Source organism: Mastomys coucha, unplaced genomic scaffold (genome assembly GCF_008632895.1).
Source record: "Mastomys coucha isolate ucsf_1 unplaced genomic scaffold, UCSF_Mcou_1 pScaffold22, whole genome shotgun sequence".
In the NCBI taxonomy this organism is placed as follows: domain Eukaryota; kingdom Metazoa; phylum Chordata; class Mammalia; order Rodentia; family Muridae; genus Mastomys; species Mastomys coucha.
The window spans coordinates 115,343,168-115,370,327 of record NW_022196905.1 but is presented as its reverse complement, the minus strand read 5'-3'; the positions used below and the strand labels follow the sequence as shown (position 1 = coordinate 115,370,327).

The following is a 27,160-nucleotide window of genomic DNA, read 5'->3' as shown; positions in this document are numbered from 1 at the left end:
TTTTTTTTGGTAGTAGGGAATGAATTCAGGGCCTGGTGCATGCTAGAGCAAGTTACTCCACCACTGAGCCACATCCCCAGCCCAGACATGCATACTTTGAATGATTCTGTCTGGTAGAAAGAAAATATTCTCTAACAAGTTAGCTACTTCAACAAGTATCCCTTTAATAGTGTTTACTGTGTAATTAAAATTAGTATAAAAAACCCAACTCACTGGCAAAGTAGAAAGAAGGGCTTGTCTCCTTGTTGTATGGTAATTTGGGACATGCTGAATTTGGGAAATAGAAAGGTAAATTAGCCTCTTGAGGTGTGCATTCCTGATGTTCTGGAAAGGCCGACATATTCAGTGATCTTTTGTATTCACGCACGATTCGTTTTGACAGGGGGTGACCAGCACTGTAAATAAGCATTGCTGCAGAGATTTACAAGCGAACAGGACTGAACCGGAAGGCTTTCCTTCTGTACTGAGGTAGCAAGTCCGCACGCTGACTTGCTTAAATAAAAAGAATAAGATTATTATCTGATATAGAACCATTAACTGATAAAAAGACCAACATGGCATCCATCAAACAGCCTTGACATAAGCAAGGTACCCAGATAAAACAGTATTTAAGCAAATACATGATACGTAATTTTACACAGCAACACAAATGTTACCACAGGCTCTTGGGTAAGTAAATCCCAAGGTTCATGACATAAAAATATAAATTTTTATGTATCACACTATTCATACTAAAATGTGTCTGTCTAAAAAGGTATAATTAAAGCACTGGGAGAATATATGAATATTAACAAGTAGATGTCAGGCAGAAGGATTATGGGGAATGCTATTTCTTTATGCTTAAAAACTTATCTGCATTAAACTACACATGTTAAAAATATTTAGCTGGTGTGGCTGTTCACACCTCTAATCCCAGCTCTTGGGAGACAGAAGCAGGTGGGTCTCTGAATTCAAGGCCAGCCTGGCCTGTATATCAAGTTCAAGAACAGCCAGGGCTATCTAGAGACCCTGTCCTTTTTCTTGAGGAGTGGGAGTGGGGATGGTAAGCACACATTCAATCTTCTGGATGACTTGCCAGTCAGACAGCTCCATCATTGTTTCTGAAAATGAAACCATTGCTGTAACACCAACTCAGATGAGCAGGAGACTGGATATGAGGGAAACAGACGTCAGAGTGACCACTTTGGAGGGCAGAGGCAACAAGGTGATTTCTGCTAATAGAAGTCCTTCCTCACAAAGAGTACAACGTGACACCATGTAGTCCTCCTTACCACAAGGAGGGCCTTTGCCTTGATTGCACCAGTAACGATCAACAGAAAGGCACATCAGCAGCACAACCGAGGACAAAGCATGCCTACGCTGTAAATCCACACCTTCAAGTGTGCCACTTCAGGGTTATAGAAAATACTTTTCAAAGGAAATGAACACAAAATTAGAATTTTCATACAACAGTTTTCAAACAGTGTATTTGTTTGGCATAACTGATCTATGGAGCAGCCAAATACACTGACAAACTTGTGTTGACATATTAAAAAATGACTTGTGATTATGGGAAAATCCTCAAACAATTCATTTCTTAGTGTGTTTTTAATATAGGACCTGCATGACAAAGGCAAACCCAGATCAGCAGCCCTAGGGAGGCAGCTTCTGCATAACACTGCACTTGAAGCCACACAGTGGCTGTTCCTAAAAGCACTAGAAACTTCAGCTCCAAAGTTTCCTCTTAATCCAATGGGGGCATGTCAAAAAACAGTATCAAAGAAGTGTCTCTTCTACTTCTGAATCATGCAGCAGCAGTGTCCAAATATAAGAACTTCAACCAAACCTTTTAACAAACTGGAAAACTGGAAATGAATGCAAGGTGCAGGAAAGTCAGCAAGAGTCACCACCAGGGCCTTTCCATACAAGGTCTGATCTAATCCCAGGGAGTACAACTGATCACATGCTGAAGGACAGACACATCATGATAAAAATATAAACCTGGCCAGGCCGTCACTCTTTATAAATCAAATTACAGGAGGACTTTTATCTGAGACAGGGTCTTGCTATGCCACCCAGACTGATCTCAATACCTGATCCTCCTTTTTCATGGTGTCCACAGGGCTAAGACTTACAGGCACTCTCCCACGCCAGGCCAATGGACTGACTGCTTAAAAAGAAATGTTTTCTAAAGTACAGCACTTGCCCTGCTCTTTATTTCAAATGCCCAGTACACACTGATGATGACGGTAATGACTGTGATCAAAGTGTGGAACAATCAGACTTCAGGGTTTTATAAAGGAAAGTGTTTTCCACGGCAAGCATGTATCCCTGGTGACAGTTGTGCACCTGCTCAGTACACATGTGATCCCAAACACAGGGAGGATGCTCAGGGTGGCCAACGTTACTCTTAGTTAGCCCACATAATGTTAAAGCATCAGTAATGATCAAGTGTTTGCCAGAACACACTTACTGTCCTGCGTATGCTCATTTAAGGCACCAAACTAAGAAGATGAGACACAGTGTGTGCACAGCTGCATGCACTCACACTCTCAGTTTCATGGTGTACACTTCTCAACTGATGAGTAACCCAAACTTATCTAACATTCCAAAGAATTCAAATGTCACTAGGAAAAATATGTGTTAAGTTTTGGTATAGTACTGTCACTTAAAGTTCGGAGTAATATAAGTAAAAAGCATACAAGCATACTGTAAGAGGATCACATGGTAAGATGTGGGAAGTAAGAAAGACAGTATGGTACACCCTTCCCTGCAAGGCTTAGCAGGGTAAGCAGAATGACCTATGGCAGGAACAAAGGAAGGAAAGTCCATCTTTCCCCCCAAAGATGCTCTCTCATTACATGTCATCAGTTTGTTTGTCTGTTTGTTTTTCTCTGAAACAGGGTCTTATTATATATATAGCCCTGACTGCTGCCCTGGACTTGCTTTATAGACCAGGCTGGCCTCAGACTCACAAAGATCTGCTTGCCTCTGCCCTGCACCCCGGAGTGCTGGGACTGAAGGTGTGCACCACCACACCCAGCTCTTTTCATCATTTTTTAAAGAAGGAGAAACATATCAAGACAAGAGGAATTGCAGGTACAAAGTAGAAATAAATTACCAGTAAGTCAGACATAACTCTCAACACTCACTGTCACAAAGTTGGGTTATTTTTACTCCTCCTTGGTTTTTTGAGGTAGGGTCTCTCTGTTGCCCAGGCTTGTCTCTCACCCTTTGGCTCAAATGATCCTGTACTTTAGTCTCCCCACCACCACTAGTAGCTGGGATCCAGTCACACCACCACACCTACCATTCTTAAACAAAGTATCTTTACAGAACTTTAGAACAACTATAGTCACACTCACAAAAAAGACAATAAAATGGTTCCTACCATACATGGCGTGCGTCTGCTCGTGAGCCCCGAACTGAGCGGCTGAAGAAGACACTAAGCCAGGCTGAGCATGAGCTGGTGGTGCCATCATCCTGGCATTACCTTGTATGACAGGACTGTACACATGAGGATGCTATATTTAGACAAAAGAACATTCATTATGCCAAAATGAACCATGTCAAGTCTAGTTAACATTCTTTTTTAAAAAGATTCACTGTGTGTAAGGAGTCTGACTAAGGCATCAGAATCCCCTGGAATAGGAGTTACAGGAAGTTGTGAGTGGCCATGTTGGTGCTGGGAACCAAGCCTGGGTCCCATCACTAGCAGGAAACACTCCTTGCTACTGAACCATTGCTCTGTTTCAGTCACTTCTGACTCCTAGCTTCATGACTCCCAGAAACATTTCAGAGTTTTATTTCTTGAATGCTTCCTTTTCAATTTTTTTCTTTTTAATTTAAAATGTATTTTCTTTATGTATATGTGCCTGGTATTTCTGCTTTGTATGTATGCAGATGTCCATGGAGACCAAAGGATTTTCTGAAATAGGTAAGGTGATGATAAGTCCTTGGTCGTCTGCAAGAGCAGCATCATTCTTTGATGATGTGCACCAGGCTGAGAGTGCACCAGGCACAGCATGTGGTTTAAAAAATAATCATACCCATTTAAAAAAAAAAGAAACATATTTAAAAGGCCTCAATTCCTTAACTACCTGATACCATAAAACAAAGCCAAAACCCCATAAACACAGAGACAATGGAAAGAGATGCTTTTCTTAGGAGTGAAATGAGTTAGGCTCCACTGGCCTTACCTGAGACTGATAATGTGGCACATGCTGGACCAAAGGCTGATTGGGAAACTGCTGAGGGCTGTAGGCAACGTACTGAGTGGAGTAAGCGGGCGGGGTGGCTACAATGGGTGGTCCTGCCGCGGAGGCAGGGTGCATCATGGTGCTTTGATGATGCTGGTCTTGTCGCTGTTGGGGCATATTTGGTACTACAGGAAAGAAAAAGAAACGTATTAAAAGGAAATGAAACCTCAGTACAATTCATGCAGTCGTGTGGTCTACAGGCTCTGTGAGACTCGACTCTGATCCTGTCTTTCACATGTCTTACCCAGCTGCCACCCTTCTCAGCTGCTCTGAGCTACTGTTCCACTCAGCTTCAGAGTTTAGCTGTGCGGTGACTTGCCCTTCACCTGGTTTTCGGAACATAAGATATGGTATTAGAATGGGAGGAGGCCACAGGGACTATCTGATACTCCAAATTATAATGTGTTTAATTAAGGTCACAAAAGGTTCCTTTCCGAAGAAAAACAGATGACAAAAAAAGCCAATACAAAAGAAGCATCCATCCCTCCACTCCTACTTTATTCCCACACAGCTTACATTCTGTCAGAGCCACTAAGCTTAAGATCTCTGGGACACTAAACAGAGGCCCCACCACTAAGCCACACCCCTAGGTCAGCTCTCCTCTGTCTCATCCAATATCATACATACAGTCCCAAGTAGACCAAGTAGCAGATTTCTAATTAGCAACACCACCCCCACACTGCATATAAAGAAAGGAAAAATTGCTTGCTGTGTGTCTTCCATATTCCTATAAAGGTTCCTTCTCCGGATGTCAGCTAAGAGCTGAACACATCTTTAATCTCAACACTCAGGAAACAGAGGCAAGAAGACCTGTGTAATGCTCACAAACACCCTCTGTATCACCTGTGCATTTCCTCCCACACCGAGAATCAACTATAGCTGTCATGTCTGTTTCTGATGTCATGCTAACTCCAGGAGGAACTGCATGCCTTACTAGAGGTACAGCACAAAGAACATGTAATGTTGCTTGTTTACTCGGTCGACAGAGCTAAAGTAACTATTATTGTCTATATGTTTATTATTTAAAAATGTTGACTGAACTTTTAATGAAACTGCTATTGTTAGAGAAAGGAAAGGAAATTTTATTGGGTGGGGGAAAAAAACCCATAAACCTGAATATTAAATAAAATATCAAATAAAAACCTGCCTAGTTAATCTCAATAAAATCTCTTCACTACTTTTGTTGTATCTCTGAACATGGACCAGCAGAGACAATGCACACCTAGACTTGGGGCACAAGGGAGGTGGAGACAAGGACAACAGAAGTTCAAAGTCCTCAGCTTTTGAGGCTGGTTTGGCATCCATAACCTCTGCAAAATAAACACACTCAAACAAAGCAAAACAAGACACAAACTAGTCATGAATACTTGCCCTCCACAAAAGACATTGTATTTACTTAGCTGTAGTGGGTTTCTCCAAAATTGAGTGAATATCTTAGATTACACTTTATATGAACCACATTTCAACCATTTCACATGTCACTGGCTCTCTATTAGGAACAATTTTGCCCAACAGAGGCCATTTGGCAGTATCTGGAGACCTTTTTTGTCATCCTAATCAACTAAAGGGTTGCTACTACTAGGTCTATTGATTGCTAATGTGCACCCCTAGTCAGCAAGAGACTTCTCCCCACTGTAGAAAAGAATACCAGTTACAGATGGCAATGGTGGCAAGCATAAGAAAATTTATTTAGCTCTTGCATTGTGGTGTAGGCATGAAGCTCAGAACCTGAGTACAGGAAGTAAGATCAGGAGTTCAAATCCACACCTGCTACATAGAGAACTGGAGGCCAGAGTAGTCTCAGTGACTCTGTGTGTGTGTGTCTGTATGTGATCTCTTTTATGTCAGTTCCCTGATAGCATGTCCTCACAGATACATGAAAGGCAGGGGTCATTTATGGCAAGGGGAACCTGACGTGATTTTACGCAGAGATTCACTGACATGCAAGAAAAGGCGTCTTTTATGTGGTTTGCAGAACCTGACTTTGTCTATTTGAAAAATGCTGTAAGTATCTTTGTCTACCACCTCCACTTGTTCAGTAGCGGCACAGCAGTCTGAGGATACTGCAATCACACAGGCAGGGGTGGCTACTTGCCTAGGGCATTCTAAGTTGTGCCTTAGAAGATACACACAGTTGATATTTTTGCACAGCAGTTTCAGACACAGAACCTGTGGAAATGTACAAGGTCCTCCATTTATTCACAGAACAAGTTTATTCTTAGTTTCACCTCTGCAAAGGGAGAGAATCTCCTCTAGGTTAACTTCTAGGTTAACTATAAAATACCGGCTAGAGAAACAAGTATGAAATCCCCTAAGTTGATAATGCCCCAACATACAACGAGTACTCTTTTTTATCTTTGGAGACAGCCGTTAAAAAGGCACTGATAAGCATGTCTGTACTTTCTTTTTAGCTCATGGAAAAACTACCTTAGGACAATCCACAATTCCAATGAAGTAAAACTTTGCTGGAAAGCAAAGCACGACACAGGACATGGTGAGTGACTGATTTGGGGACTACAGCATGGCCATCTATGGCAGCAACACAGGCAGGAAGTAGCTACAAAAGGCATGTGTGCAAAAAATGGGAGGAGGTGGATAAAGGGTGTCATGTAACTCAAGACGACCTTGTGCTTCTGATCCTTTGGCCTCAGTTTCCCAAGTGTTGGAATTGTAGATGCATGCAATAAACAGTTTCTGCTTATCACAATGAGAGATGACATGACACATCCTTGCTGAGGAAACAGACACCATTCACAACACAGCATAAACAAAAAGAATACTACACTCGGTGACTGCAGCATGAGCTTCAGGCTTCCAGGAACACAGGCAGAGCTTAAGGCTACCCTGGCAACTTATAGGAACACAGGCAGAGCATAAGGCTACCCTGGCCTTACAGGAACACAGGGAGAGTGTAAGGCTACTCTGGCAACTTATAGGAACACAGGCAGAGTGTAAGGCTACCCTGGCAACTTACAGGCTCTTCTCACCCTTCTCTCCTCTCTCTTCCGTTCCCCCTCCCTCCCTCTGCCTCAATCACCACACATGAGGCCCTGGGTTCAATCCTCAGAAATACCATCAATGTCAGAAAAACAAACTAACCAACAAACTTACAAAAAAAAAAAGTACCCAATTTTGTCCTGGAAATTACTATTATGTAGTAATACCACTTTCCAGGGTTGGAAGGCATTTAAGACTTCTTTAAACTAACACTACCCAAGGATACAATCAGCAGGATTGATATGCTGGAAAGAAAACAAAAACAAAAACAAAAACAAAAACACACCCAAGGGAATTATAAAAGCTGCAAGGCTGTAATTAAAGCTGTGAGCAGGGCAGAGAACACTTGGGGTTGACACTGTGTTGCTTCTGCACAGGAACAGGGTACTGTCCACAGCATCACAGAGCAGCTCACAACCATCTAGGAGTCAGTTCCAGGACAGCCAACACCCTCTCTCTTCAGGCCTCTGATCTCAAGTTTGCTTGATGAAGCCAGCCTGGCTACAGGAGAATTTTCTCAGTGATAAAGAGCAGCCAGTGAGATGGTACATGCCTTTAATTCCAGGTATTACAGAGGCAGAGGATCGCTATGGAGTTTGAGGTTAACCTGGTCTACATAGCCAGTTCCAGACCAGTCAGGGTTACACAGTGAGACTATGTCTGAAAAGAATTCCAAATAAACCACAAACAAAAAAATTTATTTCTTTTGGCAGAAAATACCAAAAAGAGGCTAGAGAGATGGCTTATCAGTTAAGGCACTTGATGTTCTTACAGAGGATCAGAGTCCAGGTTCCCAGCATGTACATGGCAGCTCACAGTTGTCTATGATCCAGTCCCAGGAGTTCTACTACCCTTTTCTGGCTTCCAAGCCTCTATACAGTACAAGTACAAACACGTGGCAAAACGTTCACATATAGAACACAAAAATAAAAATACAGATATTTGTATGAGCATGAGTGTTTTGCCTGCATGTATGTCAATATACTATGTGTATACCTGGTGTGCATGGAGGCCAGAAGAGGGCAACGGATTCCTTGGGACTGGAGTTAGTTATAGATAATTGGTGAGGCACTTACCTGTACCTCGTGGGAGCTGGGTATCAAGCCCGGATCCTCTGTAAGAGCAGCATGCACTCTTTAACCAATGATCCAGTTCTCCAGTCTCAAATACATCTTTTTTGGTTTTTTGGTTTTGTTTTTTGTTTTGTTTTTTCAAGACAGGGTTTCTCTGTGTAGCCCTGCCTGTCCTGGAACTCACTCTGTAGACTAGGCTAGCCATCACTAGTGGCGCCACCACAGCCTGGCTCAAAATGCATCTCTAAAAAGAAGGCCAGGCAGTGATGGCACATGCCTCTAATCACAGCACTTGGGAGGCAGAGGCAGGTGGATTTCTGAGTTCGAGGAAAAAAAAGAAAAAAGGCCAGGTGTAGTGAGCATACCTTTAAGGCCAGCACTTGTGGGGCAGGCGGATTTATATGAATTCCAAGAAAGCTTGGTCTATATAGTAAGTTCCAGGCTAGTCAAGGCTACAAAGTGAGAGGGAGAGACTGTATGTGGGTAGGCGACAGGGATGGGGAGGGACATTTATTGGGTTGGCAAGATGGCTCATCAGGTAAAGGTACTTGTGGCCAAATCTGATGACCTGAGTTTGATCCTAGAACCCACCAGGTGAAAATCCTACAGTGCTCTTTTAACCTCCATGCACACTGTGTGCACACAGGCACATATTCACACACCACAGACAAAGTTCATACATATATTATTCCCCCCCCCACATGATTACTATGTGATATCTGCTCATCAAGAGTCACTTGAATACTCACACTGGCCATCAGAAGTGAACACATACCCTGTGAATTCAAGCTGAAGCTAACTACTCATTGCACACTGGCGCTTAATTCATGCAGCATGCAGACACAAGCAAACACAGGCAGGGTTATTCTCACCTTTACCTGCTCTATATGTCTTGGCTTGGTTCACTGGCATGGGCGTCATAGGTATTGGGTATAAAGGCTTGAGGGAATTGAAAACACATCGTTAGATTCATATGGTAACTATATTCTATCACTGTCTTTTAATGTGATCTGGCCCATGCTCTCCTGATTCCCTATGATCTATTCAAATCAATACCCACAACTAAAAGGAACAAATCTGGCCTATAATAAATGTAAGCCATTTTTCTGAAAACTAATCCTAAAACTCAGATCCACATGCTAATGATATAATACACAAATCCCTACGTACCGCCCACTCTTAACCCTACCTGCCACCAGGTGTCCACTTGGTGCCAACCCAGGACACTTGTGCTAAATGCAAGCTATGGTGTCCAGCAAATCCTAACCCATAGAACTTACTTGCACGCCCGGGCTCACTGGGACAGGATACATCATATTGGGTGCAAAACACACAGGCTGAGTGTACACTGGAGCTGGCTGCTGATGACCCACCATGGATGGGCTGGGTTGTGCTTGAGGCCGAGGCGACGTTGGGGTAGTAGAAGGCTTTGGCTACAAAAACAGAATTCAACGTCAACTATGTCAAGATGAAAACAATCTTCAAAGCAGCTTCCTTAATCATTCTGCCAATTTGTTTCTAACTAGCACTTTTTATTCAACAGATAAGCAAAACAAACAAACAAAGAAACAAACAAAACACCCAGAGTCTAGCATGTAAGTAGCTGATTCAGTTTCCAGGGGTTAAAAAAGGGAAAACTTAGGCTGCAGACATTTCTTAGTGTTAAGAGGGCCGGCAAAAATACAGGATTTGGTATCAGCACTGTTATCTATATCTAATGAAGCTAAGATATTTATCAATGAAAAAAAAAACTGTAGTAATTTTACAAGGAACTGGAAAAGGTCTATCCATTTTTCTTTTCATTTTTGTGTATTTGAGGGGGTATCTCACTATGTGGCCCACACTGACCAAACTCATGACACTTTTGCCCTAGCCTCCTGTTTGCTAAGATCACAGGCATGCTCTCCCATACCTTCCTGAGGAAATGGACTCTCTTTTGTGCAGTTAGTGGAGCGGGCATCTTTGGCCTGGCAGCCTTGCTCATTGAAAGGTTACACTCTGAGCTGTTCCTCACAACTGCATTCTCAATGCACATCATTACTGACAAGCTCAGGGATGTCCTACAAGCCTGGAGGACAGGCTGTCTCAGTGTCCTAGAGCTGGGCTCAGTTAGATGGAAGCTCAGGAGAAAAGCTACAAAGACCACAATGAAGTCTCTTTGGAACCAGCTATAAAGGGCTATAACTTACCTGAGAGAAAGAACGAGGATTGAACTCCTTTGCATTGGGATTCAATGTCGACTTCCTAACTTGCCTAAATGAGAGGAAAAAAAAACAGGGAGGCCAGTGAAACATCATGGAACCTGTGGCTTTCTCAACTCTGCCACACTTGTCAGCTTTCAGGGGATTGCTGACATAGACCAGAGCTGAATACTCTGTGTTTCAGTCCTGTGCTGCTTTATCTGACAAAGAAACTAATACAAGAACAAATTAAAACCAAAGAAACCACATCCCTCAAAAGCGATCAAGGCATATTTCAACTGAAAACGCAGTAGCCCAGGAGAAAATACCCTTAAAAGGGTGCCCAATGGGGTTAAGTGACAGCTAAGCAGCTGCCCCTCCGTAGGACTGGGGTTTAATCCATCTATGTATAACTACTTGGAGTTTCAGACATCTGATACCCTCTTTTGGCCTCTGAAGGTACAGCAAGTATGTGCGTACAGACAGACATGCTGATAAAATACCAATGCTTAATGAGTTCACGGTAATTCTAATTTTTTTTTCTTTTTAAAAGGCTTTGCAATGGATCCAGGCAGGCCTCAAACTTAGGATCAACAGCGTCAGTTGCCCAAGTGCTGTGTTAACAAAGCCCTTCCACTGCCTGTGGCATATGCAGCAATTTTAAATGTGTCAAGATATTTTAATCACATCCCTTGGGAAAGACCACTGCTCAAATAAAATTATTTTTCTGCAAATCAAGAATAAGCAGTCACTCAACAACCTGTCATTCTAAAAGTTCAAGTACACTTAGGGTTTTTTTTGTTATCCAGAACACAAAAAAGGAGTGGTGATTAGGTCAGAGGTGATTAGTCAGAGACCCACTAGTCTATTTAAGTGCTTTAAAATGCCCGATGCACAGAAATAAGGTTCATAAAGATGTGCTTATCAACTAAACATTTCTTCAACTGGGGCAGCAAACAATTCTTGCAGACAGCAGGATTAGGCAGAAACAGTCTCAAGACAGGGCTCTCAAGTTTAAACTGTGTCTCTACAAAAGTAGCTTTTCTTATCCTCCACAGCTGCTGACAAAACAGAATGGGAAGAATGCTAAGAATTCAATGACTAGATTCAGCTAAGATCTCTAAGACCAGCTCTATGTAACAGTTACTTTGTGAAACAGAAACCCCTAAAGCAGGAGAGAGGATGTGCTAAGGCTCAGGTTACTCACTCGGTTGTGTCCTTCTTCTCCTCTCTGTCATCCTTCTCTTGTTTGCAGGCTGGACTGGAAGTCTGCACTCCTTGGGACGTGACCTCAGGCCCTCTTTTGTGCTCTGCATTATTAAGCACAGAAGGGGAGATGCTAGGGCTGTTGGCCTTGCTGCTGCCACTGGTGCAGTTGCTGCTGCTGCTGCTGTCAATGAAACCATCCTTAGCACTTGCTTCTGTTTTATCTTTGATCAAATCTCTTGACTTTTCTCCTTCTCTATTTTTGTTTAGAAGTTGATCCATAGATTCAGATGTAGAACTTGGCTGTAACTAAATATAAGAAATAATTTCCCATAAGCAAAGTTTATGTGATGGCAATGAATATGCTTTAAATAGGTTTTCTGTTCATATTTTCAGAATATGGTCTTTTTGGTTGATTTGTCAGGTTTGTTGACCCAGGGTTTCTGTGTGTAACTTTAGCTGTCCTGGAATGCTCTGTGTAAATCAGGCTGGCCCTGAACTCACGGCCAACAGGCCTGGCTCCGAATATGTGTTTTTCTGGCACAAATAACAGAATGATACACAACACAACTTTAGGAACCAGTATCCAAGACTAAGAGCTGCTTATTAGCCATGCTGAACATGGTGGTGCAAGCCTTTAATTTTAGCACTCAGGAAGCAGAGGCAGGTCTGTGAGTTGTGGGCCACCTTAGTTTTTACATAGTGAATTTCAGGAGAGCAGGGCAATGTAGAGAGACCCTGTTTCAACCTTCTGCCCCTGCCCCCCCAAAGCACAACACAAAAGATGTAAACCACTAGACTGATGGCATTATTAAGCACAGAAGGTAGAAAAGCTACTTTTGTAGAAACACAGTTTAAATTTGAAAACCCTGTCTTGAGACTGTTTCTGCCTATGGCTGCTCACAGCTGCAATTTCAGAACTGGAGAGGCAGAGGCAGGAGGAACCTGTACGGTGTGGCTGACAGTGAACAAGATGACACACCAAGGTGGAAAGCTACCATGCAAGGCAGAAAGAAATGCAGCCTTCATGAAGGAATAGCTCCTGAGGAGACTAACATCTAATCTAAACAACAACTAACTCTAAAATCCCAACAGCATGAGAAAGGGGGAGGGGAGGGGACAGGAGATGGAATGTGTTCAGAGTACATTTATATGAACGTGCTTTTGAAACCTGGAACAATACACAATGACCATATGACAATTTAAAAATTAGGGCTGGAGTGATGGCTCAGTAGATATTTGGATGTTCTGTTCTTGCAGAGGACATAGAAATCCTCCATATCAAATTTCCAGCACTCAGCTATACTGCAGAGAGGAGACTGCTCTCAAGAGAAAGAAGGGCAGTTCCAAACCAAACCTACATGTCACAAGGGTGGCTGAACACTTCAGCACCCCAGATAGCCTAAGTTTGCCATTTCCTAGCCATGTGGCCCTGGGCAGATGATGTAACCTCAATGCCTCAGTTTCCTGGTGCACACACTGCAGGCATTGACAGAACCTGCTTCAAAGCATCCCTGTGACAGGAGGGGCTGGGACAGAAGCAGGGGGAAAGTGTGTGAAACACAGGAAGCACTGAATGTCAACTACTGACTTGATTTTACATTTAGGGCAATTAAAATTCAAACACTACACTGGAACCCCTGATTTGCTTCCTAGCATTTACTCACTGGCCAGGAACTCAAAGATATTTTAAAAAGGTATGATCAACTCCTGGAGACAGACTCTTTTTTTTTTGTTTGTTTGTTTTATCGAGACAGGGTTTCTCTGTATATCCCTGGCTGTCCTCGAACTCAGAAATCCACCTGCCTCTGCCTCCCAAGTGCTGGGATTAAAGGCGTGCGCCACCACCGCCCAGCAGGACCGACTCTTAATGTCACTGCTACCTAAAGTTTAATTTAAAAAATTTTAATGCTTAATTGTTAAATTAATTAAACAAAAATTAAAATAAATAAATTAAGTTAAATAAAAAAAAAAAGAATTTGATAAGATCTCAAATAAGGAACAATGCTGTACCTGGAGATCTCAGAAAAGGAACAACAAAACTAAGCCTGAATCAAGGCTGGAAAACAATAATAAAGATCAGGACAGGGAAAATAATTCATCACTAAGGGAAGATCAAACAAAGAGAGTTGCAAACTAGTATCAGTGCCTGGAATAATAAGTAAGTAAGTAAGTAAATAAATAAATAAATAAATAGTAGCCTGGGGAGTTAGGGTGGTTTGAGACAGGGTTTCTCTACACAGCCCTGACTGTCCTAAAACTTACTATGTAGACCAAGGCTAGTCTCAAACTCAGAGATCTGCCTGCCTCTGCCTCCCAAGAGCTGGGATGAAAGGGATGTATCAACTACGGCACAGGGAGAACACACACACAGACACAGGAAGAAATGGAGAGCTAGTACTAAACTTCCATATCTACAAGCAACATTCCAACAGAGTGGAGGTGAATACAGCCCCATTTTCAACAGATGATGCTGAGATATGTTACAGATATCAGCCCAAGACTGAGTGTGAGCCTTGTAAGGTGAACCACACAGATTAAGTTAAATGTTAACTCCCTAGTTAAGTTGTAAGAAAGCAGTCAAACGTTGTCATCTTCAGGAGGTTTAAACCTCTTGTCTGGTATTTGGAATACCAGATAAGAAACTCTCAAACTAAGTGGCAACTGATACCAGGAAAAAAACTAGATGTCATTAAATAAAGCTGTCTCAAGGAATACAAAGTGAAAAGACAACCCATGAAGTGGGGGAAAAGAAATTCCCAAACCCAGATCTTCTGAAGGATACAAAACCAAGGCTGGAGCTCTGTGCCACTGCGGGTTCCCAGCCTAACATCCCAGAAGTATCAGGCAAACAGCAGACTCAGATCTACAGTATGACAACACTAGCCAAGAGGGAAGAGGTCAGCATGCGCTACACAGAGACACTGTCTAAAAAGAAGAAAAGCCTACTGCAGTTCATTAATAAAAACCCACTTTAAAAGAGATTAATTAGCAGCTGAGCTGTGGTGGTGGCACACACACCTTTAATCCCGGCACTCAAGTTTAAGACCAGCCTGGTCTACAGATAAAGTTACAGGACAGCCAGGGTTACACAGAGGAACCTTGCTCAAAAAACATTTTAAAATTAAAAAAAAAAAGAAAAAGATTAATTATTTCACGTAGGGAAGGGGGTTATAGGAAGTCAGAAGGCAACTTCTGAAAGTCAGTTCCTTCACCCATCACGTGAGTCCAGGGAACTCAACTCAGGTTGCCAGACTTGGTAGAAAGGGCCATAACCCATAGAGCTAGCTCAACAGTGCCTAAAGTTTTACAATTGAGGATACGAAAAATCAGCAATCTAAACAAAACAAAACAAACAAGCAATAAACACAAAGGATGGTAGTCAACATCACTAGCCAGGAGAGCTCTGCATATGAAAACCAATGTGGACCACAGCCAAGAGCATGAACTGCAGCACCTTCAGGGGAAGGTCTGCCCCACACATGGCCAGGTGGTGTGTGCCTGTGACACTTGCACTCGGCAGGCGGAAGCAGGATGACTGAGCACATAAAGCAGCTGTAGTTACAAAGCAAGTTTCTGTCTCAAAAACAAACCCAAAATGAAAATAAATACAACTTGCTGGCTGATGGTGGAGGGAGTGTCCAATGGAGACCATGCAGCTACCATGGTAAAATGACTGGTAGTTCCTGCAAAGACTCAACATACTACCACATGACACAAACTTTCCAATCCTAGAGAAATGACAACACATGTTCATTAGAAACCAAGCCTCAATGTTTCTGTTGGCATTACTCATCCTTGAAAGAAAGCAAGAATAATCCAGAGCCACTGAGCATTATTTGTATCAAAGCACAGCTGTATACTCCCAACATATGTGTATATGAATACACACTTATACAAGTAAGTATATATCTTACTTGTATGTATCTCAAATAACAAAATCAATTAAATAGACTACAGAAACAGGCAGATTGTTCTCAAAACACTTATATCAATAATCAATGAATGCATGAGAAATGTTAAAGATCAATAGCCATGAGAGAAATGTGAATGAAAACTCCATTGAGGAAACTGGAGTTTTAAGTGGTTATGAGTGTGAAGTCCTTCCTCTTGAAGATGACGCAAGCTCAGCACCTGCATCATGCAGCACACAACCACCAACCACCTGAGCACACAATCCCAGAGAGATGCAAAGCTTGTGACTGTGACTTCGCCAGGTATCCTCATTCACGTACACTTACCCATACACACACACCCTTGCAATTAAAAAAAAAATATATACATATATATATAATATGTATGTATATATACTTATATACACAAAGACACTTATTTTAGATAAGATATATATATATACACACACACACATTCAGATTCTATCTTAACTCAGTCAGAATGGCAGTCATTAGAAACAAATACCAAATAAGTGGTGAGGATGTGGAAAAAAGAGAACCCTTTTTTCTCCGACCAGAGAGCAATGCTGGTAGGACTGTAAAGTTGTCCAGTCTTTTTATGGACTTAAAAAAAAAAAAAAAAATAGTGGGCTGGAGAGATGGATGGCTCAATGCTTAAGAGCACTAGCTATCCTTCCAAGAAACCCTGGTTCAATTTCCAGCACCTACATGAACTCAGGCTTACCAACTGTCTGCAACTTCAGCTCCGGAGCACCTGCACATGTGCTAGTAGGTGAGCGCGCGCGCGCATACACACACACACACACAAATAAAAAATGTAAAATAAATCTTGAAAAAAAAAAAAAAAAACTCCAAGCCTAAAAAATTAAAAATAGACCTACCATTTGACCCAGCCATTAACTCTTAAAGGACTCCAAACCTGTGTCATAGTCACAATGGCTACTTACAGAACCAACCTAGGTGTCTATTAACAGAGGATGACTGAGAAGAATGTGGCATGTATACTCACAGATTTATTTATCCAAAAAAATTGTATCATTTATAGGAAAATAAATATAATAGGAGAATATCACATTAAGCAAATTAATTCAGAAAAGACAATTATTGCATGTTTTGTGAGTTTTGTGAGTTTTAAGATTTAATATAGACATATAAAAGCATGTATATATAGGTATATAAAAGCATGACTTTTCCTTCTAGATAGCTACATTTCAAGACATGGTCAGTCCTCAATCTTAGACCTACTGAGCAGTGAGCTCTAGTGTGTCAGTTTCCAAAGTAAGATTCTTTGTTACCTACAGTCTTGTTACTTACACACACACACACACACACACACACACACACACACACAGCAAAAAAACAAACAAAAACTTTGTGATCTTAAGTTATTGTACTTAGAACAGACAGAGACATCTTTAAGAGTAATTGTCAAGGGGCTGGAGAGATGGCTCAGTGGTTAACAATATCTACTGGCTCTTCCAGAGAATCTAAATTCAATTTCTAACACCCACATCTGGCAGCTCACTGTTGCCTTAACCCTATCTCCAAGAGATGACAACTTCTTTTGGCCTCAGAGGGCACTTGAATTACTATATACATACCTACTCACTTAAACCCTGTGGGCTGGAGAGAGACATTAGCAGTTAAAAGCACTGGCTACTCTTCCAGAGGACCTGAGTTCAGTTCCCAGAACCTACATGGTAGCTCATGACCATCTGCAACTTCAGTTCCAGTGAATCCCATGCCCTCTTCTGGTCTCAAAGGACACCAGGCAGACCCATGGCCCACATACATAATGCAAACACTCATATGCATGAAAAACTGAAAAAAAGTTTTAGCTTGCTACACAAATGACTTAAAACAAGACCATGAGTATATGTGTATTTTAATAGCATACTTTTGTATGAATTGGTCATAAAAATCACTATGTTTGCTATTTCATTTTTAATTCTAATCAGTCAATAGAGAACTTACCCTAAAATCATTCTTAAACTTCTTTAAATCATCAATCTGTTTTCTATGTTCAGAAACAACTGGTGACATACCTGTAAAACCAAAACCTGTTAGATTCCAATTTACTTCTAATTTTAAACTTAAAATTGTTAAGTATGGAATGTTAGAAATGAGAACAAAGGCCAGGTGTGTTGGTGTACACCTATAGATTTTTAATCCCAGCATTGGGGGTGCGGGGAAGAGAAAAATAAGAAATGAGAACAGATCTATCACCTAAAGATTAGCAATTCTGCCGGGCAGTGGTGGCACACGCCTTTAATCCCAGCACTTGGGAGGCAGAGACAGGTGGATTTCTGAGTTCGAGGTCAGCCTGGTCTACAGAGTGAGTTCCAGGACAGCCAGGGCTACACAAAGAAACCCTGTCTCGAAAAAACAAAAAAAAAAGAAAACCAAAAAAAAAAAAAAAAGAGAGAGAGAGATTAGCAATTCAAGTATCCATCTGGCTAACTACTTTTCTATTTCTATAATTGTGTCTAAAAACTTTAACAAACTCTAACCTTTGTTTTCAGCTTTTGAAAAGCTAGGTGATGTTTCACTTGCTTTAATATTTTCTTTATTCCCTGCAGGAGAGTTCTGCCTCTGATCTTGAAGCCTGGAATCTTTTGCTAGAAAACAAGTTTTAAAAAAGCAAAAAACCTAGTATTAGACAGAAGTTTGGACAACAGTGTGAATAAACACCAAACACTTTTAATTTTCTGGCTTAGGGAAAAATTGGTTTCATGAAACTGAGTTTATGCTGTTAGTCATCACATCACAATTCAGTAAGCATGCTCATACAACTAGGACAGTGAGAGCTTCTGATGCCAGGCGTTAGTTAACATACATGGAATAGTTCTAACAGACAGAATCTTGCATCCACAAAAGCATCACCATGTACTTAGAACACAGCTCTTGGCCATACACGGGTTACAACAGGAAAGGTGTTGGGTGCATACCCTCCATAGATGGGGTCAGTGCTCTGTTGGACGCAGGGCTGGCAGGAGTCGGAGATGCGGCAGGAACAGGCATGGAAACAGCTTCAGCAGGGATGATGCCAGCTTGGGGAGAAGCAAGCACAGGCCCGCTGGGAGAGTTTCCAATGCTATTCTGCCTGGGAGACCTGGGTCTGTGAGTTTTGGGAGATAACCTTGGAACTAGAAGCAAAAACATACTCATTAAATTTTCAGAAATATCTTATGGCAGAAATCACTAATATCTAAGTACTTCCATGGTTTCCCTTAAACAAGTTAACTATGAAGTATTTTGAGTAAAGTTCAACACCAGAGTTCAATGGCAAGCCAAATCATACTTTAAAAAAAAAAGACAACATCCAAAGTGTAACATTTATTTAAGGTGAGAGATCTCTACCATGCCTCTCTCCTCTCCTTCCATCAATACAAGAAATAAAATCGGTGGTAGCCTGCTGCCAGGCCTATGTGCTTTTCCATTCAACATAAAAATGCACTGCCAGTGCTGAAGGAAATTAGGGCACACTTAGCCTCAAGGGGTATGTAACACAGAATGAATACCTTCCACATAACTGCTTAATGCTTTGTAGTCCATTAAAAACCTATTTGCTGACTTCAGACTAAAGAGGTTAATGAAAATGGTTCAATTTGTATCATTTTAGTGACTTTTCTTTTTAAAGTCACAAACATTATAGAAGTTTTGAAACTGTTCACGACTCTAACTTTTCATGGAAAGACCAACCCTGTAACAATTCTCACTGTATCCCTCAACTGTCTCTATTCTCATATTTATAATAAAGTTGCTTATTTATAATAAGGTTAAAACACCTCAAGATTCTTTTCTTGTTAATCTTCCGTTAAAAAAGCCAAGAAAACTAGCATAAAGGAATTTACAGGGCAATTACTACAACTGTACACCACACAAAGGTATAACAAATAAAAACAGACCTTTGTTTGTTTGTTTTTTGTTTTTTTGAGACAGGGTTTCTCTGTGTAGCCCTGGCTGTCCTGGAACTCACTCTGTAGACCAGGCTGGCCTCGAACTCAGAAATCCGCCTGCCTCTGCCTCCCAAGTGCTGGGATTAAAGGCGTGCGCCACCACTGCCCAGCAAAAACAGACTTTTAACTGAACTGGGTTGTCTGTTTTTTAACTTAAAGACTTCTTTCTAGTATAGTAAGGCCAAAAGAGCGGGCACAAAAAAGAAATAAAGAAAAAACAAAGAAAGAGCAGGCACACGCTCTAGCTCTGCACTCCCAGGAGGAAGCACTGCAGACTGACAAGAGCAACTCAGCAGCGCAAGCAGTCTGGCCCGATTCTAAGTCCACTGCAAGCAGGGCCTTGCTGCAGCTGTGGATGTGGAACCCCCCTGGGGGAGACGACTCCTTGAGGCGCACCAGGGGAGTGTCCTTTACTCCACACACAGATGCCATGGAAACATGCTGCAGTAGGAAACCTAAGCAGGCTTACAAACTGTACACAGGGACAGAATTCCAGAGTGGAACAGTGCCTTCACCTAATGTCTTGAGTACCCGTGGTAACTGGCAACACCTGCTTTTGCCACCACATTTAATTTGTATCTCAGATCTTCAGCTTGTCCCTACTATCCGTGCACAGCCAGCTCTGTCACAGTGTCATACCTACCCCCACTGACCACCGAGGACCAGGTTCCCCCTGCAGGACTGGTCCTTGCCACTGGAGGAGCAGCTGCTTCACTTGGGGGATTATGGGAAACAAATTCTAGGCCACTAGACATGGAGCCTCTCCCAGCAGAGACTCTGTGATTCCGAGGGTGCCGCTGTGCCTTTGGAGACATCCTTGGAGGGCCTGAGGAAGACAGGAAGGATGTCACATCAGTCCTGCAGCGCCCACCTTGCTGCTCTTTGTGCTAGATATAGATATATACTCTTACTTCCTTAACAGAGTTTCACTGGTTAAAACATGAACCACACTGTATGATTTCTTATTTTGTAGGATGTCAACTATGGAAGTACATTTTATTTCCCCCTTTTACAGTTTGTTTTTTTATTTTTAATTATATTATGTGTATGTCTGTGTGAGGCTGTGCACATGAGTTCCTCTGGAAAAGTAGAAAGCTTTCTAGCAGCTGACCCATCTGTCCAGCCTTATTTCTTTTTATTTTTAAAGCAAGGAAGAAATAAACTTGATGGTAAGAAATCAAACAACATAGCCTAACAGTGTTTAACTACAGTTTACATTTAAAAATTACAGTTTTTTAAAAATAAGTTATAATTAAGTCTTAATAGAAATCACACCTGCATGATGGGATATTATCAGTTTACCTTTCTAACAGATTTTATTACTTCCAAAATGAGACAAAAAAAAAAATTTTTTTTTTTACAGTGATAGGAACCAAACTTGGGACCCCATACATCCTTCAGGGCTCCAGGGAAAAAAGGATTTTAAGCAGAAGCCTCAGATCTCTCTTGTCATTTGCCACGATCATCAATTTTACAAATCATGGCTCCAGGCAGTCCTCACATGTGAGTGGCTGCCACATAAAAGCAGAACAAGGACACTTTGCAGAAAGCTGCACTGTGTGAGTGTGAGCTGAGGACACTCACCATCACTGACTCTGCCACCCAGCAGGGGCTGCTGTGAGTATAGCTGGTAGCATAACAAGCCAGATTAAAAACACAAATCTAGAACTGCCCCTCTCAGAGGCCATGACGAGGCCTCTGACCCATGCTCTCTCTGCTGTGGCCTCAGTGGGAATATAGACATGCACTCTGAGAAAATGCTAATTCACGTTAGGATTTTCCCTTTTTTATTTTTAAAATGTATTAATTACTGTTCTATATGTGTGGTGTGGGTTTGTATGTACCATGACGTGTGTGCAGGTGAGAAGTCAATTTTGTGTAGTCAGTTCTCTTTTTCACCTTTACATGAGTTTCAGAGACCAAACCCAGGTCATCATGCTTGCATGGCACAGAGCCACCTCGCCAGTCAACTGTTAGGGCTTTCACCTGGAGGCACCTGCACCCTCAAAATGTAGAGCACACTTTCTGGCAGTCCAAAAGCTGCCTTTTGTCTGACTACAATGCAATGCTTACAGCTGATTTGTGCTCAGTGCTATCTGAAACCTTCTTGGGGAACAAGCACCTGTCCCCTAATGGTCTGCAACAGCTCCATGCTGCTGCTAGGAGCCATGACCAGAGGCATGCATTAAAAGTCAGTGATATTTGCCTTTGGAACACTGCACTCTTCTGCAGTGAAGTTTCCTTCTGTGTGGGCAAAAATTTAACAGTAGCCAATATAATTTATTTCAAACAGCTTCTTTAGAAAGCTTTATTGGTCTTGATCAGTTATATTCATTATGACTTTACCAAGACAAGGTGATTAGAATATAAGCACAAATACTCTGAACAAAGGACACTGTTATTTACAACTTATAAACTGCATTAAATTAGAATGCTACCTTTTCCAAGCAGGGTGTCGGAGTGGCTGGGACAGGGTCTCACCATATAGTCCTGGTAGGCTTAGGACTCATTGTATGAGCCAAAATGATCTCAACTTTCAGCAATCCTCCTGCCTGTGTCCCAGGCACTGGGATTACAAACATGTGCCACCAATCAAAGGATATGACATGTAACAATGGTGGATTTAGCATCAAATACAAACAATTTGACTAGAGCCAAAAAGACAGAAAAGCCTCAAATCTATACCTGTTTTGTAATTGATAAACTTTAAATAAAGGTCATCCCACAGATTAAAGCAGCCTTTCACTACAGTGGTATTGTAAAACTAATTTAAAATAATTATTCAATGAAATTAGCAATTCCTCAGGCACTCTAAAAACTACTGTTACCTGAGGGCAGATGTACAAGGCCACTACAAGGGATGTCATGGATCACAAAGGACCCCAAAATAGTACTCCTGCCTTTGGCCAACAGGAAGGTTCACTGGCACCATGAATGTGGCAGCCCCCATAACTCCACCCACCTCCAGGAGCACAAAGTGCCCAGCTGATCACTGTTACTGTCCTAGGGCCACGACCTTCCTGAGCTGCACAGGAGCACTATTGCCAGACAGGTCAGACCCCATCTTTACATCCAAGACACTGCATAGCTTTATACAGCACTTATTAAATTTAACTCTAGTGAACAAAAGGTTACTAGAAATAGTTTTAATAAACTAAAGTTAAAACAAAAATTATAGGTTATTAAATAATGAAGAGGAAACTATTTTGTAATCATAACCTCACAAAGGAGCTAAACAAAGACAAACAAAAACATGAACAAATCGTGGTATTGTACCTTCTGAAGACATGCGTTTAGGCATAGTAGAGACAGGAGCTGGAGAACCATGAGCAGAGGGGTGAGACGGGGGTCTGGAGGGCCTCGAGGGGGGCCTGGAGGGCGGCCGTGTAGGGGTGGCTGCCCGAGGTGGAAGAGAGTTGGGACCTGACTGGTAGCGAGAAGGTGGGCGAGAGGAAGGAGATGGGCAAGGCGATGGCCAGGGAACACCTGACAGAACAAATGATATGAAGGAAAGTATAAAAACTAAAGAAAAAAATGAGGGAAAAAGTAAACAGAAAAAAAAGTAAAATGACAAAAATGATTTCTTGTACATTTAACCCTTTGAGGACAGTCATTTGATTTGTGATAAGTTTTAGCACAACTTAACTGACACAAATTCACATTTTACTTTAACCTCCTTAAAATTAAGTCTGTTGAAATGAATCCACGTTCCCAAAGGGTTAATTAGGATCTACACACACTACTGAAGAAGACAGTTGAGACTCTGTCCAGTATGCCTACTTCTTCAGCTGTTGTCAGCCATCACTTGTGAAGAGAATGGTGCACACACAGATAACCCCCTCAATAAACACATTGACTCCTGCTCTGGAAGGCAGCCCCTTCACTGGTGTTAGCTCTGAACAGTAAACAGAAACAGCAGCCTCTAAGGCCACTGTCAAAAGCTTTTTTCCTACTCTCACCTGAAGTTCCTCAGGTCTACATCTGAACTGAAATATCAGTTTCAAAGGTCATTAGCCATGGCCTGTTCAGGTAAAAATGAAACCTTACTTCTACTGTTTTTTATAATGTTAGAAGAATAGCACCCTATGCTTAAAAGAATCTCATGGGCCCCGCCTGTCTACTGTCAGTACACCAACTGGGAGGGACCTGTAAGCATCAGGGCACAAACCTGACATCAGGGCCCCAGGTTGGCCACTACCCTGGTGCTTTGTCAGCAGTCCAGGACTCCTCTCCAGTAGTCTAGGGGGCTCCACACACTGGAGTATCATACATTTCTCAGCCCCGTTCATGGTTTTAACTTGAAAATTCTATTCATAAACAACTGAAAATCTTCACTCAGTGAGCAAAGAAATTTCACCATCATTACTAAGTAGGGAAACAACTCAAGAGTGTTTCCTTGGAGAGGAATTCTGGAGAAAAGACTCAGCAAAAACAAATGAAACTGGAAATCTAGTGTTCTGCTCTTACACGGCTGGCATTCTTTTCCCGACTCCCATCTTTTACATGAGGTCTCACACGACCCAGGCCGGCTCAAACTGCCTATGGAGCCTGGCCGCTCATCCTCTGCTCAGGGTGAGGCACCTACCTCACCCCGTTTGTACTGCTCTAACCTTCAACCCTGACATTGGCTGTCCACTCTCTTTCCCTGTCAGTTACCATATTCCCAAATGATTCACTTATGCTGTTCTATCTTCCAGATTTCTATACTCACCTATTATCTGTATTCAACTGACTGGGGATACTACACAAAGTGCCTTCCTACTTAAAGATCCAAGCTGCTACACTACACTCTTTAACACATACACTCAGAAACCAAAGGTTGTCTGTGCTGTATTTGTAAGCACAATTCTCTGATGACTTTTGTCACATGACTCTTGCTCATCTCTGATATTACAAACTTCCCTAAGTTCTTCTTTGAAGTAAGCAGAATGGAATCCATCACAGTTAATGAACACGAGTCTGCACTAACTCAGGGTCTTCCTTAAGAACTATGCCCACAGCATTATTACCCAGTGTTTTAGGAGTTTCCGATCTATTTGTCTGTGGAGTGTCTTAAGCCAAATGAATATGAGAGGATGAAACAGCTCAGGACATGCTGTCACCCTTCATGCGCCAAGGACGTATACAGTGTTATATTGTCTGGTAGCCACAAAACAAACTACATTATAGATAATAAAACTACTCCAAAAACTCACAAATGGCATGCACATTTCTATCAGGTATGCAAACTCTTAAATGTTTAGATAGTTATGTATTTGATCAAAAACATTAACAAATAAGGTGAAAATACTTGCCTCCATTAACTACTCTTTGGTCTGAGCCAGCATTTGGGTTGAAATCTGAAGTGTGAGAAGCAGCTCTTGATGGCCCAGTGCCTGGTCCAGGCTGGCCCATCCGTGGTGAGCTCTGTCTCCCACTTCCCCAGGATAGGACTTCTCTGTTTCTTTGTCCAGGAGGAATATATTTATTTTCCCTGGAAATGAGAGATCCTCTAAATCATTTATCCTAAAAAGTACTGGGCTTACAAAACATGCTGAAAGGTGCACTAAGTAGAAGACTATTTCTCACATAGGCCTGTCTTGCCACACTGCCTCACAGCCCTGCAGGTCTGGGCCACCAGTACTTTAACAAAGTGTGCTCACTTTCATCCTAACACTATGTGATTATTAGGGAAATTATAAGACTCAGCTGTGGAACCTTGAAGGTAGAATCAGCTTTACCCCCAATGCAGCAGGTTTTCTACTGCTTTGAGTAAATGACAGACCCACAGCCCTGCAAATGCAAGCAACCACTGCTCCATCATTTCTCCTTTCAAAGTCACTCCACACTCCCTCCTTTAGCTCATGTATTCTCAGAGCAAGCATCATGAACACCTGAATTTTCAAGTAAGGTTCACCTCTCTCTAGTTTTTCCAGCCTTTATGCTGTGAGTCTGTCTAGCAGCTTGTCACCTTCTGCTGTAATGCTGTGTCACTCTGACAGGCTCTCTGACTCAGTGTCTTTGCTCCTCACTGTTCCCTATAGGCTACTCTTCAAGCATGGCACATAAGTGCTTCTGCCACCTGCCACCACAGCAAGAATATTGACCCTGGGTTCTTAGCCTTTACCAAAAGAGGCCAGATTCTCTTACAGGACCATGTTCTGCAAAGGTGAAATAATTCCCCACACTCCCAGTGGCAGACAGACTCCATTATCATACCAAAAAGTCACCTCTGGTTCTCTTGAACTATACAGGCAATGCTAGTTCTTCCCCATTCCGATATTCTAATGCTCTGAACAGACCTTCATCATGCAAGCCACAGTGCCACTAGATCAATGGGTCCCGCTCTCTGACCTTGTTTTAAGGAGCTCCTCAGGATCTGAGCTGAGTCTGCACATGGGTCCAACACTTGACTCCAGAGAGCTAATCCCAAACGATACTATTAAAATGACCATAATCTTTTCTTTAACAGAAATTTGGGTGGGGGCGGGCGGGGGGTGTCTGAGGTTGGCAGTGAACTCTGCCTCCCAAGTGTTGGGATTAAAGGAGTGCACCACCATTGCCCAGCTCTCTAAGAGAATCTTAAGCCAAATCAATGAGTACTTTCTCCTTAGCTTCATGAAAGAGGAAAACAGTCAGACTACACCCTCTCACACAGGCTTTGAATCATGTGTCCAAGACAGTGCACTATGGTTCAGTTTGAATACCTAGTGTTGGTGCCATGCCCCTCCCGGTCACTGAAGTTTCTCTGGACTGCTGTGTATTTTTCTTCCTCACTCCGGTCATCATTCTCAAGGGCCACACGAGCTTTGTATTGAGCACTCGATTCAATTTCTTCTGCTAACTGGTTTGCCCTTGCCTCCCGTTTTAGAAATTCTTCTGAGTTGTCCCTTTCTAAGGGAACCCTAAACACAAAGACAAGACATAAGTGATCATTTCAATACTTGGCTATTAACAGACTCTATAGTATGGGGTCAAAGATATTGACAAAGTTAGGGGCTTTGCTATCGTAATCAAATTATGGTTTTTTCAATTGCTGTTATAAAGAAAAACATTTACTATTTCAAAAACTGCTTCACTCTAACCCTGATCCTTGTCAATTTAACATTTTTACAATTTAAAATCAAAGGCAAAATGTATTTTGACCAGAAAACAAAGGATAGGTAAGGAAACAACATTTATTCCCTGTTTTAATGTGAGTCTGTCAGTCTGAATAGTTAATAGAAACAATTGATACAAATGCACTAAAATAAATAAAAAGAAACTCTGTGAACTTACGTATATGAAGATAAACTGCTATCGTATGTGGACACCACACCGTAATTCTCTTCATTATATCGAAACATATCATTGGGGTCCCATCCATTAGACTAAAAGGAAAATGAAGGACAACTTTTCAAGTCTGCTGCAATCAATGTTTACAGTAACATTTAGCAAACTGTAGTAGTTGGCTCTTCCAGCCCTTCCCTACAAAAGGGCCAAATTTTACTTTAGAAAACATTAAAGACAAGCTAGATACAGCTCATTCCTGTTATACCAGCACTTAGGAGACTGAGACAGAAGGATGTTTTGAATTCAAAGGTCAGTCTGGGCTACAGTTAAAAAAAAAAAAAA

The 27,160-nt window shown here is 41.8% G+C and overlaps 1 protein-coding gene across 8 annotated transcripts in view; it reads right to left on the bottom strand.

Annotated features, from left to right (window-relative positions):
- Nucleotides 1-27,160, bottom strand: part of Atxn2 (ataxin 2) — a 95,660-nt gene that overhangs the window by 8,672 nt on the left and 59,828 nt on the right. For 2 of the 8 annotated variants that reach the window (XM_031337729.1, XM_031337725.1), the window contains exons 7-21: nt 26,825-26,916; nt 26,254-26,451; nt 24,862-25,040; nt 22,844-23,089; nt 20,211-20,393; nt 18,557-18,754; nt 18,119-18,226; nt 17,583-17,653; nt 11,696-12,003; nt 10,498-10,561; nt 9,589-9,741; nt 9,181-9,247; nt 4,179-4,363; nt 3,371-3,503; nt 214-267 (exon numbers count right to left, since the gene is read on the bottom strand). In XM_031337729.1, the coding sequence (XP_031193589.1) occupies nt 214-267; nt 3,371-3,503; nt 4,179-4,363; nt 9,181-9,247; nt 9,589-9,741; nt 10,498-10,561; nt 11,696-12,003; nt 17,583-17,653; nt 18,119-18,226; nt 18,557-18,754; nt 20,211-20,393; nt 22,844-23,089; nt 24,862-25,040; nt 26,254-26,451; nt 26,825-26,916 (2,239 nt within the window). The remainder of the gene's footprint in view (nt 1-213; nt 268-3,370; nt 3,504-4,178; nt 4,364-9,180; nt 9,248-9,588; nt 9,742-10,497; nt 10,562-11,695; nt 12,004-17,582; nt 17,654-18,118; nt 18,227-18,556; nt 18,755-20,210; nt 20,394-22,843; nt 23,090-24,861; nt 25,041-26,253; nt 26,452-26,824; nt 26,917-27,160) is intronic. The other 6 variants (XM_031337724.1, XM_031337732.1, XM_031337726.1 and 3 more) reach the window with 6 other exon arrangements.